This window comes from Penicillium oxalicum, chromosome III, assembly GCF_001723175.1.
Source record: "Penicillium oxalicum strain HP7-1 chromosome III, whole genome shotgun sequence".
NCBI classification, from domain to species: Eukaryota; Fungi; Ascomycota; class Eurotiomycetes; order Eurotiales; family Aspergillaceae; genus Penicillium; species Penicillium oxalicum.
Genome location: NC_064652.1, coordinates 2,684,420 through 2,703,627, shown reverse-complemented (window position 1 = coordinate 2,703,627; position 19,208 = coordinate 2,684,420). Strand labels below are relative to the sequence as shown.

The window sequence follows — 19,208 nt, the reverse complement described above, 5'->3', positions numbered from 1 at the left end:
CCTCTTGGGCTCCTGCTCGGGCCGTTTGCATCATTTGCACCTCGACGCCATACATGACCCAGCCACACCACCTCCGTGCCCTCGACTTTGATTTCGAGACTGCATATCCAATGGACTGGTGTGAGCACAGGGAGTCTCCTAGGCCAAAAAAACGGAAATGGCCTCCAACAAAGAAAGAAGAGCGAACCCAAAAAAAAAGACGCAACTGTCTCTCCGAGCCAGGAATTGAGAACCCGTAATTCAAGAGATGCAGGCCGCCCGGGTGCAGGGCAGTCGTGACTCGACAGCCACGGTACTTCCGAGAATATCGCCCGGCGGCATTTCTAGGCCTACCGGTCCTGCCGCCCACCCGAGGGTCGTCTTCGAAAATGTTTCCAAGATCACCCGGTGCTGGAAATTCCATCTAGTCTTCGTTCCATTACAGACACTTCCTCTCCCACGACATGCAATTCAAAAATCCGTATCGAAAGTGACTCAAGGCGGTCGGGACTTCCATGGAGATTCGCTTCTTGAGGCTAGGCATTCCTTATAGTGAGACGAGGAGGCACCTGCCCCTCAGGACGCTACGATAGAGGCAAAGCACAAACACTGCTTGAAAAGAGTAATCGCTGCTATGAAATCAACGCTCACATGATCACGGCCAAAGACAAATATCAAATCACCATGCAAAGAGATACAAATTAGCCCTGCTCCCTCGGAAGTAACGAGACCAGAAGAAGAAAAGACGTGAAAGAAAAAAGAACCTCGACACAAGATTGACTGCAACGACATGACATACGAACATACCAAGAACTTCCCGAAAAGTGGCTCCCCCATTATCATCACGCTAAAGAGATCATAACGCGGACACGCAAAGAATGCACAAAATCACAACTTCAAAATGCTTGAAATCAACACAACCCGTTTCAACCCCCTCTCTCTGCTCAAGTTCACGTTTGAACATGTCCCTTGGCCCTGGGACTACTCGGTGGTGAAAGACACACTGCCTTCTTCTGGATAGGGGTTGAGCTCCGCAGCGGAATGGATCCCCCTGTTGGCTGTGGGTTCCTCACAGGCGCAGGGACGACGCAATGGACAGGAGGGGATGTGGGTGGAGCCGGCACCGGGGTCCCGATCTTTGCATCTTCAATTTCGGGAGTCAGCGGGGGAGTGATTGGTTTCTCATCAGGCTGCTGAGATTTCTCACACTCGACTGGTTTGATGGCCTCCTCCGGGCGCTTGGTTAATTCTTGCAGGCGTGCAATCACCACCGGAGAATCCATGTAAAGCACCTGCCCCATAGAGTAAACACATGGGATGGCTCGGTCTGGCTCACTTGCAAAATCTTCGTGGGCGGCTTCCCGCACGATACGTGGGAATGTACGAAGTACAACGTGTCGCCGACACGCAGACTGGTCAGAGCCCTTGGCTGCACAAGAGGTCACTTCTTCCCTGGAAGTGTACTCGGCCCAGCCATCAGACTCGGCAAGGTCATCGTCCGGAGCAGGGAAGTGAGCGATCACCAACTCTCGCTCAACTCGCGCATGACGCCACGTCTCTGCAGCGAGCTTGACAATCTTCCTCACTGCGGTCAAGAGGGAATCCAGTTGACGAGGGTCAGCAAAGTGACGTATCTGATCAATAATCTCGTCCACGATGACTGCGGCGGCTACATTGATCGATTGTTTCGCGTCGGAGGTAGTGTAGGCTGCCTTGAGTGTCTGCTGGCGCCAAAATGCCTCGCGACGGACCGACTTGCGGCGGATATCAGTGGAGAGCATTTGGAAGAACGTGTCCGCTTTGTCGTAGCGGCGACCCAGAGTGAAGAGGAATGGTTGGAAGACACGGTAGGTCAAAGTTTTGGAGACGACATGTTGCACGTAGGCAGCGCGGAGAGCTCGGGAGGGCGACGAATTGTCGAGGAAAGATGGAAGCTCGGCCGGAATCTTGGACAAGATGTCCTTGGGCGGATCGATAGGGAGATAGGTAAAGTACTCGTTCGACAGGTCGGCGATAAGGGTAGAGAGTTGAGCGAAGCAGTCCACACTAAAAGACGACGCGGAAAAAGGTGTTAGAGCCTTGTGGAAGCAGATTTAAATGATAAGGTCAAAAAAGAGTCCGGCTGGAGCAAAAGACCATGCGAAGTTGACATTTTATACGACGTAGGTAGAGGAGACAGGACGGATCCCATTGCGGAAAGCAATGGCCAAGGAAGAAAGCGCGAGATATGACGAGATGAGCAGACATGGAGAGGCGCGAAAATGGTTTAAAAGATCATAAATCATGTCGAGTCGTAATTGGAAATGCAAAATATCGCGCAAAATCAAACGCCGGAAATATCAAGGTAGGGCAGTCTACTTACAAGAATTGATCCCCCTTTGTTGCCTTCAAATCCGTCGCCTCACCGAGACTCTGCAGGGTTCGACGCAGTCGGTCACAGTCATGATCCAGGTTGTCGATAGTTGAACGCATCTGCTCCACTGCGCGCTGAAGTTGCTGCTCCTTCATCAGTCCGTCTCCTTCCAGCTTCTCTTTTTCACGCTCCACGCTGCTCAAATCCTCGTCCCTCTCGGCCAGGAGCTTTTGCAGGGCGGTTCGCTCAGCCTCCCAGTGCTGCTCTTGTTCCTGGAATTGGGTTTCGAGGGCAGAGACCTTCGCCTCCAATTCCTTAGCAGCAGCGGCGAGTTGTTCCTGGTGAGTTTGGCGGAGGGTCTCCGATTCACTGGCATGGCTCGTTCGTAGAGCATCTTGCTCCCCAGCGTGATTCTGTCGAAGCCCTTCAAGTTCCTCAGCATTTTTCTTTCTTAGCTCATCCAGCTCAATCTGCTTATTCTCGAGGTCGGCGACCCGAGAGGCCACCTCATTGCGAGTAGCGCTCAGCTCGTTCTCCTTGTTCTCCAGAGTGACAGTCGTAGAGACAAGTTCGGATTTGAGAGTCTCCAGCTCTCCTCGCTGATTCTCCAAAGCATCTTCAAGCAGCTTCTTCTCTTTCTCCCACTCTGTCTTGGCCAAATCGTGCTGTTCGCGCAGTTCCTTCTCGCGAGCCTCCAATGTTTCCAAGGCAGCCTTCTCGTCTTCGTTCTTGATCTCTTCAAACAGCTCGGTCAATTCCTGCTTCTGAGTAACGAGCGCTTTGTTGTGATCGTCTCTTTGACGCTCAATTTCTTTGGAGTGCGTGTCAGCCGCAGCCTTCAAATCGGCGGCAAGCCTCTTAATCTCCGCTTCGAGGTCAGACTTGCTTTGCGAAAGCTCCTCGTTGGTCTTTTGATGGGTCGCTAAGCCATCCTCGAGGTCCTTCTGCTTCTCTTGCAAATCGCCCACTTCAAGACGGAGCTCATTAATGATATTCTTGAGCTTGGCGCATTCTTCCGCACTTTCGTTGGCCGTCTTCTTCATCTGAGACTGCAGTGCCTCAATGTAGAAGTCCTTGTGCATAAGAGCTTGCTCGTGTTGATTGCCGATCTGTTTGATCTCGGCCTCACGGCTGTTCAACCTGGTATGGGTGTGACGGAATCCGTGCAGCAGACGATTGATATCCGGGATGGCAGATTGAATGCGCTGAAGCAATTCAATGTGCTCTTGATCATTTTCCGGGGGAGAGAATGTGCCGTTTTCGTTCGTCTGCCCGTTACCCAATCCGAGATTTTGGATGGCCTGGAAGGACGCAGCGTAAGGCTGACTCGATCCACTGTAGCTTCTTTGCATATAGTGGCCATCCATAGAATGAGGTTGCGGAGGGGTGTAAGGACTATACGGTGGGACAACGCCCGCCGAACTCATGACTGGAGACTGGGTGGCGGATGCATAGCTATGAGTGGTAGAAGGAGGTGGCACTGGCGCCCCTGTAGCCGCCGCTACTGACTGAGCTGGAGGCGGAGGAGGCGGCGGTGGTGGCGTTGCAGTGGGAGACATCACAGGTGACATGTAGGAATAATGAGATCGGGCCAGAGGGCTGCTGACCTTTGGCACCGGAGAATGATAGTAAGGGGCCGAGTATTGAGATGCCGCGTAGGGTGAGTACGGGAGGGGAGGCGGAGGATAGTAAGGGTAGTAGTGAGCTTCAGGAGAGGCACTTGACATAAACCGTGCTTCAGTCAAAGATGGCGATGGAAGCGGCACCAGAGATGGTGGTGACGGATAAGGAGCAAATGGAGACGAGCGTTGCGCCCTTTCCGGGTACTCCGTGGGGTACGCTGGATGAGCTGGATAGGCGGAGTAGCTCGGATACTGAGCGTATGCTTCCTCGTACGTAGGATGTCTTTTGGTGGTTTCTGGTGATGGTTTGGGTGTACCCTGGCGTGTGGATGGCTGGGACCTCTGATGCTCGGGGTGATACTCTGACCGTTCTTCGGGCGCTTCGTGTCGAGGGCTGTGGCTTTCTTTCAGACGATAATGATCTTCAGGCAGCTCTTCAACGCGGTGTTCTTCGGGCGATTGCTCAAAACATTGCTCCGAGGGGCGTGGCTGTTTCTGTTCCGCCTCGTTTCGAGACGTCGTCACAAGAGACGCCAAGGAGGGAGAGGGCAAGACCGCAGGGGCCTCTTCCTCGAGAAAATCGTTCACACAGATGGTCTTTTCAGGGACAGCCTCTGCTATGCGAGTCAATGGTTCCGGGGTCTCGGCGCATTCAAATGCTGCTGTCGGAAGCCTCGGACTGACACTGGGCGGCGTTCCAGCAGGTGTCTGACTTTCACTGGATTCGATGATTTCTGTGGGCTCTGAAGCTCCAGCGACATCAGGGCTTGGTGCCTTCTTATTCTTCTGCTTCGTTGCAACTTTGCCATGCTTCGCATTGGTTTTGGACTTCTTGCTACCTAGCACCATGGTGGCCGGTGGATGGGTGCCCGAGAGAGTTGGTTGAGAATAGAAGCAGACGTGTTCCCAATAAGCTGAGGGGATTATTGTGTGCAAAAGTGCGACTGGGACCTAATCGTCGAGTCGGCTGAATGATGAGGCGATTTTGCTCCGCAGTGTACATTTGCAAGATGGATCCGGCAATGACTTTGAAATATAGTCCCAAGATGGCCTACTACAGATGCGAGTAGGCACGAAGATCAGGATGCGCAGGGGAAGTTGGGAGATTCAAAAGCTCAAGGCACACGAAACGGAGGGCTTGGGCAGAGAAAGGAGGAGAGTGTGAGAGAGTACACCAGAGCCAGTGGGCCTGACTTTTGGAGGGCGTAAACCTGTCGTGGGCCTCAAGTACGCAAATGAGAGTGATACACGAAGACGAGGCAGCCAGTCTTCGTCCAGAGATACTGTCGGGCGGTTTGGTTCTCAATCTCTTGAGACTGGGGTGGATATAATGGATTGTGATCGTGTGGACATGTATCAGAAAGAAGCAGAGAAGAAGAAAATCTACAAGACGAGTATCATAAACTCAAGAACCCCGGCGATGCACCTAACTACAACGGGAATCTATTTTCACATTTGTGTGGGGGAGTCGATGGGCGCCGAGCGGACTGGCTGTGGAAGGCCTACAGTACGTTCATACAGTCTCGTCTGTATTGGAAGAATACCACCGTATCGAGACATGACCACACACACGTGGTCAGAACCAACACGAGCGCGTGTTCCGTCGCGCCAGTCCTTCGCCTCGGCCGACTCACACGAAGTAGACGGTCGTGTAAGGCTGTGGCATTTGGTTCTTTGGTAGTCATTTTTTGGGCAGAACCGCGACGGACCGAACCGTAGTGTGGATGTTTATTACACCCGAATACTGGTGCAATGTGCGGTTGGTGCACTGCCCGCCAGGCTCGGCTTGAAAATGAGGACCCGAGCCCAATAGTCAGTCAATACTGACACCCAGCCTCGCTAAGCGAGACACCGATCGGCGCCCTAGGAGAGCATCACTGATTTCAATCCAGGCCGTGGTAACTTGTCCAAGCCAATAGGACGGATGCCTTAGTGCGCGTTGGGCGTTGGGCATCAACAAACTTGGGCACCCTTGGAGCCGTAAAGGAGATACGGTACGGTTACCGTTGTAGGGCAAGCGTTGTCGTGGTCTGACGGGAACCCGAACAACAATGCAACGAGATGTTTCCATGTATCTGGATGCGTGACTCCATTACTTGACGAGTCCGTCAGGTGGCCCGTCGCGGAGAGCCTGTTCTGTTCGACTCGTCTACAATCCGTGCGCTGAACACGTCGTTTAGGACCCTTGCTTTTGGCCAAATAACTTCTTCAAGTGGTCGATGTATCAAATCTAGAATGCGTCTCGGACCAGCAGGTGCCCACTTTGGTCACTTGCATCTGGCTGGAAGGCAAGTGGAAATCGACGTACCTTCGAATAGATCAAATACATGAGTAATTCCAGGCGCTCTTATTTCTCTGTCTTTGCTTCTTTCTCGAATGATGCACAAGTATTATATCGCTGGCGTGACATGAAGAATCGTTCCCCACGTTCCAGTATGCCAGTGACGCTGGCCCTCCCGGGACCATGATTCGTAAAGGAGATGGTGGAAAATGAGCAGAACGCGCAGAAGTTCTCAGGTGAAAATCAATTTCTAGCTAATATTGCCTTGCTTCCGCAGAGTCATTGAAAAGACCCAGATGAAGTAGTTCGGACATGTCCGCTCAGAAGGATGTCTATGCGGGCATACCAGCAACATCACCCTGTCTTGTATGTGCTACTTACAGCCTCGGAACAGATTACCTGCTGCTCACAATACGTCCAGGGTTTGGCTTTTATCGAATGTTATAGTTTTCGGAAGCAGTACGGTATGGAGGAAGTAGTAAGAGACACTCAAACATATCCCAAGTCACAATCCGGCAAGCCTCTCAAGGGCCATGGGTCCCGTCACACAATTCAATATAGCTCATTCATACGGGTCCAAATGATTTTCTACCCATAGCACGTAGGAAGCTCCCCGTTGAGACGCAAGAGCGAAGAATGTCAAGAAGGGCGATGATCCAAGCAAGTAGCACTTTCTGTCTTCTACTTTACAAAATATTGGGTTTTGATCATACTAGAATCCACATTCAGATTCACGCCTCAGATCTGACCTGATTCTTAGGAGGTCCCATCATTCACTCGGAGTTGTGCTGAGCTTGACAGGGGGGAAGCGTCCACCATCTCGCGAGGGGGCCCGAGATATTATGATCTGTCCCGTCGATTCTTTTGTCTACTTGTATCGAAAGTTTGCAGCTGCAGCTGCACGCTTAATAGTTTAAAAGAACCTTTAGAGACCTTAGATAGCATTGTGGTACGAATATATTTGCGTGGTTGCCCATAAAGAGGAGGTACTCGTGGATCAGGACTGTAGAATACCGAGCACTCTTCTTGCAAAGACTATCACCCTCAATGTTAGAACGGAATTGATATGAGAACCCAAAGATTGAGATTGTCTTCGCGTGTCGTTGTCGAGTTTGTCACCCACATCCATCAGGTCTAATATTGTCTTCCATTCAGTGAGGTGAAGCTTGGAGTGAGACTATTTTTCACCTTATATAGGGGCTTCCTAGCGCTCATGTATATAGACGGCTCGCCGAAGAGCAAATTTCGAGGTCATTTTAAGAGAGAAATATAATTGCAAGAATCAGTCATCAATTGCAGGGGAAGCAGATCATCTCAAAAAACACTCCCGCATATAGAGGCACCAGACTATGGGACGGGATTGGCGCTAGGCTCTATTCAGGCCATGTCACGTGACATTATCGGATCGCAACTTCAACCGATGACCACCGCCCGCGAAGGCATCATCTACTTGTCCCTTGCCAATTCTCACCTCACAGTCATGTTCGCCGCCAGAAGTTCAGCCGCCACGACGCGGCAGCTGCTGCGTCAGACCCCTCGTCGGTTTGGCTCTCACTCCGCCCACTCCGAGCCCGTCAACGAGAGCTTCGGCGTAAGCTGCTCCTTCCCCGCTGGTTCAGCCCACGAACTTGCACAGAAGCACGGAGAGCCTGTGATGGCTGCGCATTGTATGAGCATATCCGCTAACAAAAGCTCTTCTGTCCAATAGCGAAGCTTCTACGTGACCGTTGGTGCCATTGCGGGCTCATACCTCCTCTACCGCGCCAGCGCTGCCAGCCAGGAATCCGGCTCCGAGTCCTTCATCTCCGGCCTGGTGAAGAAGTTCAGCACCTCCCAGGAGGTACTTGAACAGCGCAACGCTATGCACACAGCTCTGCTTGAGAAGGCTGCTGAGGACCGCCACCTGTTCCAGTCCCAAGGTCACCCCAGCCACTATGAGCTTAGGCAGCCCGAGTACGTTCCCCGTAACCCTTCCATCGTGAAACGTGAAACCTAATGATCTGATAGGCTCTTTAACTCTGTTCCTCCGTACAATGTTTCCCCTGGCTCTCAAGCTGACCTTAGCGCCGTGACTGCCCACTACGAGCGCCAAAACCAGGAGATGGAAAAGGCCCGCGTCGCGCGCATGAAGGATGGCAAGTACCAGTCCGTGTACGAATAAGCGTACAAATCGACTATTTTTGATCTCTTTTCGTTTTCTTTTTTCATTGATTCGACTTGTCTAGTAAAAGACAAGCAACGGGGAGCAAAACATGTACATATACGCTAGGATCGGGAATTTCACTTTGACAATCTGGATCCTTGGAATTCCACTTGTTTCAAGACATTTGCATCTTTGGACTCCAGGGATGAATGACCCTGTGAGATCGTTTACTGGATGAGTCATTGATCATACACCGTTGGAACAAGGCTCGACTTCTAGCACCACTCGGCCAACACCCTCTGATTGCACGTCCAATCTTTGCTCGACATGCAATTCATCCCCACACACGCTCTTGAGTACTGCAAGGAATTCGTCAACGCCTCCCCCGACTCCAAAGTAGACTTTTTTGGCCGCAATCAAAGCACGGGTTCTATTCGCTTGCGTCCCCGAGCGGCGCAGCAACGCCACAAGAGTCTCCGAAAATGGCAGCAATGTTGCCGGTGAATAGATTGTTTCGCTGGCAAGTACCAACGTCTTACAATTCCCAAGACCAGGTTGAGAAAACACCAAGTCGACAAATTCAGGGGACCAGGCACCGGAGATGAGATCAATGGTAATGCCGCGCTGAGCAAGATCGTTCCTGAACTCGGCCACAAGCTCGGGCGTGATATCCAATTCCTCGTCTTGCTCCGAGCGGGAAGAGGTCTGCGCCGGATTCTCCTCTACCAGAATCTGCTGGCGGCTGTTCTGCCACGTTAAGATCAGATTGGGAAGCGTGACAAGGCGAAGCACTGCATCGTTGTAATCTGCAAAGGTGAAGTGCGCCTTGGGCCGAACTGTGGCGATGTTCTCAGTTGGGCTTGTTTGCGCCAGGATATGGGCAAAAAGTGTCAACGAGGGTACTGCAGTACCCGCGCCGAGCTAATGATTCCACAATCTCAGTACAACTATCAACCAACGCGAGCCTCTGACGAGGGTGGCACTTACCTCGATAAGATGAACTGTCGTTTGGGAATCATTAAGTGATTCAATCATCTCGTTATCTTCGCTGACCAATTTGGCAAGGTCGAGGGCACATTCCCACGTTTTGAAGCCGCCTTCGTAAAATTGTGGCTTCAGGTCACCTTCTTCGAGACCGGCGATCAGTTCGGCATTGTCGTACTTCTCATTGTCTTCAGCCATTAATTGAGTGCGAATGTCGAAGATCTCGCGACGCGCAATGACAATGGGCGGATTGCCAATTGGAAGCCGATTGTAATAAATTTGTGATGGAAGTATTGAGAGCTGGACGGGGATTTAGTACTCGTTCAAGGAATCGGTTGAGATATGCAACCCCCCAGAGAACAGCCAAAGCAGCTATCTTGTGGCTGGGAATTTCAAACGAAGCATTCGGCATATTTTTTAAGGGCAATTTTTTTTTTTTAAAAAAAAACTACGCGACTCACCCACTCGTCGATGTCATGCCTGCAGGCCTTCACCAGCTCGGGAAGCGAATTTGTAGTACCCCTTGAAGGCACTATCTCCGGCACACCATCATTGACCTCGGAATCATCCATGTCAATGTCATCCCCAGAAAAGCCGAAGCTGAAAGCCATTGTTAGCGAGTCGCCGCGGACTAACAGCGCTCTCTGGTCAAAGTTTAGGAAAAGTTGGCGGGGTGATAAGTCGTAAAATGTCGTGCGACCAGTGCCGAATCGAGTCCAAGTTTGAGGGCACTTTGCTAGAACCACGGGTATAAGACAAAAGACACGACTATCAATTGTCTTTTTGTCTTTTGATTCCCCCACTCTTCGGATATCCTTTGATATCTCAAGCTCGACTTGCGTGAAAGTCCCGCAGACACTCGAAAAATTGCGGCCACCTTATCTTATCGATAGTGCTGACTAAGACGTTTTGGGCACCGGGCCCGCATGATCATGCACTGGACGGATTGCGTCAGCCCTCAGTGGAGGTTTTGTCAGCTTCCATGGATCTTCCGCATCTCAATCTCTGCCTATTGCAATACTACGGGTCGGTCACTACGTCTTGATTATGAAAGGGGAATCGATTTATTTCTTCTTGTCTTTTTTCTTATTTCGAAAGGATGAATCTTTAGGTACTGATTGTGGGCTAAGGCACTTTCTCAAGCTCCACGATAATCCTGCCAGGGACAAACAAAAGAGCCAACCAATGTGAATGACTGTTGACGTTCATAATGTCTACTCTTATCTGAATATCCTTGGTTTCATTTTCGAATGGAACGACACAGGGCAATGTACTGAGATAGATTAGCGCCCCAGGTCTTGTCATTCCAAATAGCGTGGCATGTCACGCCAATACCTCTTTGGTCTCTCAGGACTGCATCTATCTCTAGAATATGAAACCTTCTCTCTTTCCTTTGACTCCAACTTTCCTGATATTTCAGGCATCAATCCACTATTAGCACTGAGTTGAAGCTCAGCGCAGAGGTCCGGCTGGAGCTTCGGGGGTAAGAAAATGAATCTTGGGCTTAAATCACACAGAGCTCTCTGAGAAGCGTGAATGGCTTTAAAAATATGTACAGATCGAATAATCTTCTGAAAGTTAGTGGGCATCGCTCACTCGAATGCTCATTGTCTCGCCCCTTTGGCTCACTATCTCTACCCACGCCGCAGAATCAAGTGTATTCATGATTGGCCTGATCTTCTACTGACTCAATCATGACAAAATTATGTATAACCTATCAATATGCGTAGATTCTGATGACAGGTGCGAGAAAGTTCAACACCGATGAAGTATCACCTGATACTAGTGTCCGTCTTCAGCGATCTTTGGATCACTGGCAAGGTTGCGCCGGGGCTGAAAATACATGGGCCGAATGCTTCTTTACAACCGACTTTAAATTCATTATCGCTCGCGCGGTTACAGACTCGATATTGGGGAAGCGAGATTGAGGGATTTAACTTATCCTCATTATAGAAGACACAGTGCGGGAAACGTGCAGCATGGTACTGCGTGTTTCAAGTGTAGTTTGACCTCTTGGTATGACCCCGCCTCGATGTGGACAATTGAAAGTCCAGAAAGCTCTAAGTTCTAAAACAATATCTGGTCTTAGGTCTGAGTCATGATGTATCGTCAATGTGTTATTTGAGATCTAGTCATGTGAAGATAGTCGATGAAAATTGAAAAGACATCACTGTAGGTGATGAACAAACTAATGGGTTAAGGACCCTGTCCTCTTCAAGACTAGTTGTGAATGTGAGGAAGGCTGATCAGTACTCTCACTACTTATAGTGGCCTTTCTTGATCTGGAGTTCGCTTTTGATCTGTTTTGTGCAAACCTACTATCAGTGTGCTCTCTGATCTTGGAACCTAGATTTGACACGAGCAATCCTGGGAAATATTAACCGCGGCATTTTCAGGGCTCGAATCTTCGGTCCACAGCTCAGCTTACTTCACGGGCAGTTCTGCATTCTTTCGGGACCTCAGTCTGCTGACTACTTTGGCTCGTCAGACTAACTCATGAATGACAAAGTCTTATCCTTGGACACCTGGAACAAAAATTAACGCGCAGGTGTGATAAAACGCGGGAATATGGGAGTGGGCACGATCTAGCTCACAAGCTACAATTCCGTTATATTACCCAGAGCCATATCACCAGCAAGGTGGTCACCGTATTGTAGTCGATTCAGAGAACGACGTCAGTCACTCTGGCCGAGTGCCAAATGATCGCCAGGAGATCGGGTCCGGGGACCGTCGGTTTGTGGTTCCACCGCGGCGGGTCTGGCCCCTTTGGCCCGTCACGATGGATCAAACCATCGACAGAAGCGATTCTCGTCCACCTTTGCGTGGAGTCCGCAAAATAAAGAGTCAGTGTTGACAGAATCTTGGTCCATGTGATCAAGAGAAGACATATGACAATTTGAAAGAAAAGCCTCCATAAAACCGTTGCTGTTCACAGATCATTTCAGCGTCGAGACGATCGAACGGAGTTTGGGGGGACAAAAAGTACAGCAGAGAAAACGCATTCGTCGCACATCATCAAACCCCGTACAAAACTTCCAATGTTGGTTTGCTAGTGTTGTAAGACTCCCGACACTCGATGCATGTGTTTGCAGATCTGGGCAGCTGAAAACTATCTGCATGCTATTCGAGGTAAAAGGGTCCATTGGAGAGACAAGTATACGATGGAAATGAAATAAAAGTGGAAGCTGACACCAATCATGATCACGATTGGGCACATTGGGATCGGTACATACCCAGCACAACACTAGCTGGCCGGAGCTTCGCTGATAGACCCACCCATACTAAATGCCCGGAGTTTGGATGTCTCCATTCGGCGTTGGAGCACTCGCCCCAGTTCTGTATATGCGAAGGAGATCAATCCCACTTCTCGAGCGGCCAGCCCGTTTCCCAAAGAAGACCGCCTGTTCCTGACGGTCTCATTGAGTGTGGCGCACCAAATGTCCTGTGGGTCTATCTGTGACTCTGGTCCTTTTCACATGGCGCAATAGCTGGATTCGGATACAATTTGGGGGCTGACCCGCTTCGCAACTTTGGTGCTGACTAGCAGTGCGACAGACTCGATTGCTCACTCGCTGCTTGAGACCTCGTGCAGAGAGTTTCTCTGACTGCCAAGATTGACTAGCAGAAAGAATCATCCCAAACCACCATTCGCCCCAGTTGCTCGAATTTACAAACATACACTTACACATCAGATCAAGTTTTCGTAATACACTAGCTCGCGGTGAAAGTATGATCGCTAGGGCTCTTTTTAGCCTCTAATGCATCAGCCATGCGATCTCAAATCCCTGCCTAAAGACGAGTAGTCACATGACGCCCCCTGAACGAACACACGTTTGAAAGAGCACCTTCCACGGGGATTTGTTCTGTCTTTTTTTTTTCTGATTGATTACGAATTGCAAGAACTTCACTTCTTCCACCACCCGCCATGGCCGTGTCACCCAGGACTCCCCAAGCTGGTGCGCCTGCCAAAAGTGCCGGTAAGGATGACGCGAAGCGGGCATCGCAGTTTGTGGACGGTGCCTCCGATGAGTTTGAATTTGGAGGCTCTATAGGCTCGGCAATGCTGATGTCGGGATTTCCTCTCCTGATGTGGTATATGTGGATTGGTGCAACTTACTATGATGGCAAGATTCCTTTGCCCGAAGCCGATCAGACCTTGGCCGATTTTGGGCGCCATCTTTGTCATCTTGTCTACGAGGGAGCCTACCCGACCGCCAAAGCATGGGCAACTTATTGGATCTTCTTCATTGCAGAGGCGCTGATGTATTGCTACATGCCAGGTGTGTCGGGCTTTGGCCGACCCTTGAAGCATGAAGGGGGCAAGAGACTTCCTTATTACTGTTCAGCGTACTCGAGTCTCCATGCAACACTTGCAATCGCCGCCATCTTCCATGTGACGGGCGTGTATCCATTGTACACGCTGATCGATGAGTTTGGCCCTCTGATGACGGTCTCAATCCTGTCTGGGTTCTTGAACAGTTTCATCGTTTACTTCCAGGCGATCATCCGTGGACGAACCATTCGCCTGTCTGGCTCTCCTATCTATGACTTTTTCATGGGTGCAGAGCTCAATCCGCGCATTGGAATTCTGGACTTTAAGATGTTCTATGAGGTCAGAATCCCATGGTTCATCTTGTTGCTCATCACTTGCTCGGTGGCGGCGCGCCAGTATGAAACCTTGGGATACGTCTCGGCCGAGGTCATGTTCCTGGTTGGAGCACACTACCTGTACACCAACGCGTGTGCCAAAGCCGAGGAGATGATCATCACCAGTTGGTATGTGATAAGAGATTGATCCAGGCACTCACCAATTTCTTCCGACCCATCTGACAAAATACTAGGGACATGTACTTTGAAAAACTCGGGTTCTTGCTCACCTTCTGGAACATGGCCGGAGTGCCTTTCACTTACTGCCATTGTGCGCTCTACTTGGCCAACCGGGACCCCTCTGAGTATCGGTGGAATCGCTTTGCTCTCGCCCTGTTCGCTGTAGCGTACATCTTCTTCTATTGGATGTGGGACAGCGCCAATGGACAAAAGAACGCTTTCCGACACCGAGGCAGAGGCGGGCAATTTGTCAAGCGCAAGACGTTCCCTCAAGTGCCCTGGCAAGCCATCGAGAACCCCAAGACAATCAAAACGGATACTGGTGATGATATCATGGTCGACGGCTGGTTTGCAATTATCCGAAAGCCAAACTACGTCCCTGACATGTTCTTCTCCTTCGCATGGGGTCTGATCACCGGTTTCAAGTAAGCAGACCAGATTGTACAATTCCTTCACTTCCAAGCGAGTCTGATCAAATAATTACAGGAGTGTCTACCCATGGTTCTATTTCGTCTTTTTCATGGTGATGATCCTTCACCGCACCAACCGGGATGTGAACCGTTGTCGTCGAAAGTACGGCGAGGCCTGGAAGCGTTACGAGAAGGAAGTGCCATACTTGTTCATTCCCGTGAGTATCAGTCCAGCCCCCTTTTCACCCATGACCAATTCCTTTTTTTTCCCCCTTCTGTAACGTTCTAACTTCTCCAAAGTACGTCATCTAAGGGGGTTTGTGAGGGAGCCAGAAGTCCAGCGCGCCCGTCTGGTTACTGTGCGGGCCAACTTCTGTGGGGGACTTTGGCTTTCTAGAATGCACCGCGCCCGGTCATTTGTTTAAACGTGGCTCTCTTGGGGGTATGTCTTGCAATTGTGCAATCTATGGAATTCCGTGGCAGTGACTTGGTCATATAAAGAGGAGACTTGTCGACTTGTCTTTCTCATGTGAAATAAGACTTATACATTGTAATTAGATTTTTGAGAAAGGAGTGAATGGAGGCTGAGGATATTTTAGCTATTTTCTTTCTTGCCTGACGTATGTGAGCTGCCCAGATGGGAAACACCGAGAACACATCTCTCTTCACGTACATACGTGCGCAGGAGTTTGAGGAGAAGAGAATATTTAAAAGTGAGATCGTGCAGTTCCATAAAGACCACAAACTCCATCCATATCTTCTATTCTAAGCTTTTGCCGGATTACACCACGCATGCAGATGTCTCTTCGGATAATAAGCCGCGATACATTCGCGCCATTCCATATCCTCCGCCGTCGTCCCGTCAATAGTCATGTCAAAATTGCGAATCATGGTCGCAAAAGCGATGTACATTTCCGCCCATGCAAGATTCATACCAAAGCACATCCGCGGCCCCCGGCTGAAAGGTACAAGCCAGTGATCGAGGTCCCCTCTTAGAGAATCTTTCGAATCCACAGCCTCATTCTCCGCCATTTGGTCATCTGCACTCTCCAACCATCTCTGCGGACGGAATTCAAGGACATCTTCCCCCCAGACTTCTGCGGATTGATGAACGTGCAAGATCGCCATTCCAACAGTAGTCCCGCCGGGGATTTGCTGACCGGCGATCACCGCACCACCGGGAGGTACAACACGCGTCAAGGACACACCCGAGGGGATGAAGCGCAGCGACTCCTTGATGGTTGCCGTGAGCAGCGGCAAGGTCTCGAGATCGCTCAGAGAAGGTTGTTGCTCGAGAGTCGGCCACACGGTGAGAAGTTCTTTGCGCAGGTTTTCTAGCAGGGCGCGATTCTGCATAGTATGCCAGTGGCCCATGAGTAGCGTGTCAGCCACCGTGTTGGCGCCGGCAAAAATCAACGTGAAGCCTTCGTCATGCAGGGCCGTCAAGTCCGGCAGTTCTTTTCTGCGGTATGCTTGCGGGTCAAGCATCCGGTGGAAGAGGGTTTGATGAGGCACCTCGTTCAACTTGGACGGGCAGTTCAGGACCCCTTTCAACTGTTGTTGGATGAGGTCGCGGACTTGGTAGAGTCGAGGGGCCAAATCTTTGGCATTGGGTACAAAGCGCATGACGAGAGAGGGAGGAATGGCAAAGATCAGGTCCCTGATCATGGGGAAATTCTTCAAGAAGGGAAGCATTCGCAAACTGGCGTCCATGGCGAGAATGATTGGATCACTAAAGGCGGGCGCATCAATGGCATTGACGCAGCCTCCAAAGGTGAAACACATGATCGTATCGAGTGTAAATGAACGGAAGGCGTAAAGAAGATCGACCGAGTTTTTCGTCGCTGTGACATTATTGATGGAGGACGCAAGACGGGTTGCCTGTTGCGGAAACAAGAGGGCAAGACAAATATTAGTATATCTCACAAACCTAACAGACGGATCCGATACACACGGGTGGAAAAATTCCAGCTGTTGACTTACATTGCGCCAGACAAGGTGCTCTAGACCTTTGATTGCCTTTTTGGAAAAGATGGGAAGAAGCACTTCTCTTCGTTCCTTTGCTTGGGCGTATTTCAGAAACACAAATGACCCGGAAGAGACTCCTGGAGTTCTGTAGAGACCGGGGTCTTTATCCCATCTCTTGCTGCTATTGTAGATATCGTGAAACGCGGAGGGAGTTCCAAAGTGAAGCTGGATGACGATAAAAAATCAGTTATTTAGATTCTCACTTAACCCCTGCAAACAACTGTGACTCTCTTGATTCGTCTGTCTGGGAACTTACCTCGTTGGGTGCAATCCGGACAATGTCGCCTACAAAAGAGGAATATCAGGCCAATGTACGTCAAGTAGCTCACCGGTGCGGAGTGCGCTACTCACCATATTTCTCATGAAGTGTAAAGAGCTCTTGTGCCAGCGTCTCCTTCTTAATCACCTCTTTGTATGCTTTCCAACTCGACGTAGCTCCCGCAAGCCATGGCCCAGGAAACTTGCGCAACGGATGTAAAAATACATTGTAGAAGATACGCGACAGTTCGTACAGCGCTGCCGTCGTCAATAGTGATGCAAAAAGAAGAAAAAGAGCCATCTTGATCGATTGACGAGATTTCCCAAGCCGTAGAACATTCACTTTTCAAAGAATCCAGGGAATAGCTCTCATTATTACTTATTAGTACTTATTAAAGCGCTGATTCTACCCTAGGGATGCCCACCAATTCTCACAGCCTCTCGAATTCATGCCCCTCATATCCACCATCTCCACGTGCAAACCGTTCCTCTTGTCAGACCTACTTTCTCCTAGAAGAGGGGGGAGACCTAGTTCGACATTTAACTGGTAAAGAACTTGCAGTATTAGCGCAATACCCACTGGCGCTTCAGACTTCCCAGTGCTATGGTAGGTCGAGACAGTTCCAAGCTGACTAGACGATGATACTAGACTTGCAAACGATGACTCTTAAGGCTCCATGTGAGAGTGATAGTGCCTTGGCGGGCACTCGAACCGGTGCTCGCCACGAACTCTGTCTGTCAGGCTTCTGACGCCTGGAGACATAAGCGAGCATGTTGGTGGCAGATATGCTACTGCCCGATTTGGTAATTCAAATCCTTGCCCCGGCTGAAGACTATCTTTGTCTGCTTCAGTTTGTTCTGTCCAATCTCATGTCGGGCTGACTATTATACTGCGCAGTCAGTCTCAACGAGAGTAATAAATTTCAGATGCAAAAAGATGCGTGACAAGGGTGTTCGGATGTGAGGCTGAAAATATCACAGAGCTAAGATCTCTCTGCGCCGGAGATGTACGATCAGATATCATGTCTGGGAAAAGAGGAGATAGGCAAATAATAGCTCAAACAGTCTACCGGAAAAATAGTCGACGTTGTATTTGTGTCTTTTCGCCCATGTATCTAGAAAACGGGGGCCAGCCCTGTCTGACCAGCAGCATGCCCTCAAATCTGAATCCTTGTTCTCTGGGTGCGAGCCATGAGTCAGGTTAGCTCTTTTTGCGACCATATTCCGGATGAGAACCAGACGCTTGGTTTTTTTTTCTCCCATTATCTCATATCCAATGTCGAGTAACAGAGGTCTCAAATCACCGTTCATCTCCACTCTGTTTTTGAGTGTCTCTCGCCCGAAGACCCGACTCAGCAAAGCATCGCATCAACCTCTTTCAGCTCCCCCTCCCAATCTGACCGACCACATGTTCGCCGACTCGCTCACTCAAGAGTAAGGATATAGATTGCATTCTACAAGTCCAATTACCCTATGGGTACAACCCCGAGACCGAAACCATTGTCTCAATCGGTGCTTCGGATCCACAAAAAGGTCCTTGCTTGAGACTGTTTGATACCGTTAAACCACGCTAGTAGGTACACTGGAACACACTCGGCGAATCGGTGCTGTAATATATGCCGAGATATGATTGAAATCAAAAAGGGAATCGGTAGATTGTCCAACGTCGTGAAATTTCATCATTCAATCGTTTTGAGTCGTGGAGCATGCCTGCAGGTCTTATCGAACCATCAAGAACCCTTCTCGTGCAGTGTCCATCCTGCAGGTGGAGATCTTCCTGCACCTCCGCCCGGGTCCTTTCTGAGGGGCCAAAAAATACGAAAAAGAAAAAAAAAAAGAAACCACTAATGAGACACCCACTTTGGTATCTGCAAGGTGAGATACGTACTAGGCCTGTTCAGGCACTTGGCGCTTACCTGCATTTACACCCATCCTTCTGGAGCAACCAGCTGATAGTTGTCGTGTAGATGGACCGGCTACGATAGTCGAATTGGCCTTGAGCAGAAAGAAATCGCCTCTTGAGCGAAGTTTAGCCGAATGGGACAACCACGTGCTTATCGATTGGAGGGCGAAGTATTAGCGCTCCCAGTAGTCCGGCAATATGCACACCACAGTCTTTGGAGAAAAGATTGCAAGTGAGTATTTATTTCACATATTTTCTAGCACCAAAAACGCTTGACTCGATGATAGACAAATGATTCAGGTGACAAATGCTATCCAAATCCCGATACCATTAACCACTCACTAATCTGGCGGGGAAAAATCAGTCTGAAAAAAACTGTATAATGACAGTCATTCTGAATTGAATACATCCAAGAAACGG

The 19,208-nt window shown here is 49.9% G+C and overlaps 6 protein-coding genes across 6 annotated transcripts; 3 read left to right on the top strand and 3 right to left on the bottom strand.

Moving 5' to 3' along the window:
* Window positions 1–929: 929 nt before the first annotated feature.
* On the bottom strand, window positions 930–4,803 carry POX_c04375 (uncharacterized protein; the record flags this gene model as incomplete). Its single annotated transcript, XM_050113255.1, has 2 exons — window positions 930–2,025; window positions 2,342–4,803. 2 exons carry the CDS (start codon window positions 4,801–4,803, stop codon window positions 930–932), a joined length of 3,558 nt encoding a protein of 1,185 aa, XP_049970811.1.
* Window positions 4,804–7,619: 2,816 nt separating this feature from the next.
* On the top strand, window positions 7,620–8,396 carry POX_c04374 (uncharacterized protein; the record flags this gene model as incomplete). The annotated part of the gene is made up of 3 exons (XM_050113254.1): window positions 7,620–7,826; window positions 7,944–8,188; window positions 8,243–8,396. 3 exons carry the CDS (start codon window positions 7,620–7,622, stop codon window positions 8,394–8,396), a joined length of 606 nt encoding a protein of 201 aa, XP_049970810.1.
* A 228-nt stretch (window positions 8,397–8,624) lies between these two features.
* POX_c04373 (uncharacterized protein) lies at window positions 8,625–9,973 on the bottom strand (the record flags this gene model as incomplete). Its single annotated transcript, XM_050113253.1, has 3 exons — window positions 8,625–9,299; window positions 9,366–9,662; window positions 9,824–9,973. 3 exons carry the CDS (start codon window positions 9,971–9,973, stop codon window positions 8,625–8,627), a joined length of 1,122 nt encoding a protein of 373 aa, XP_049970809.1.
* A 580-nt stretch (window positions 9,974–10,553) lies between these two features.
* Window positions 10,554–10,649, top strand: POX_c04372 (uncharacterized protein; the record flags this gene model as incomplete). Its single annotated transcript, XM_050113252.1, has 1 exon — window positions 10,554–10,649. One exon carries the CDS (start codon window positions 10,554–10,556, stop codon window positions 10,647–10,649), a length of 96 nt encoding a protein of 31 aa, XP_049970808.1.
* A 2,638-nt stretch (window positions 10,650–13,287) lies between these two features.
* POX_c04371 (Delta(24(24(1)))-sterol reductase) lies at window positions 13,288–14,911 on the top strand (the record flags this gene model as incomplete). Its single annotated transcript, XM_050113251.1, has 4 exons — window positions 13,288–14,138; window positions 14,204–14,614; window positions 14,676–14,817; window positions 14,900–14,911. The coding sequence occupies 4 exons, from the start codon at window positions 13,288–13,290 to the stop codon at window positions 14,909–14,911; spliced, it is 1,416 nt and encodes a 471-aa protein (XP_049970807.1).
* A 453-nt stretch (window positions 14,912–15,364) lies between these two features.
* Window positions 15,365–17,186, bottom strand: POX_c04370 (uncharacterized protein; the record flags this gene model as incomplete). Its single annotated transcript, XM_050113250.1, has 4 exons — window positions 15,365–16,480; window positions 16,583–16,792; window positions 16,884–16,912; window positions 16,979–17,186. The coding sequence occupies 4 exons, from the start codon at window positions 17,184–17,186 to the stop codon at window positions 15,365–15,367; spliced, it is 1,563 nt and encodes a 520-aa protein (XP_049970806.1).
* Window positions 17,187–19,208: the final 2,022 nt, after the last annotated feature.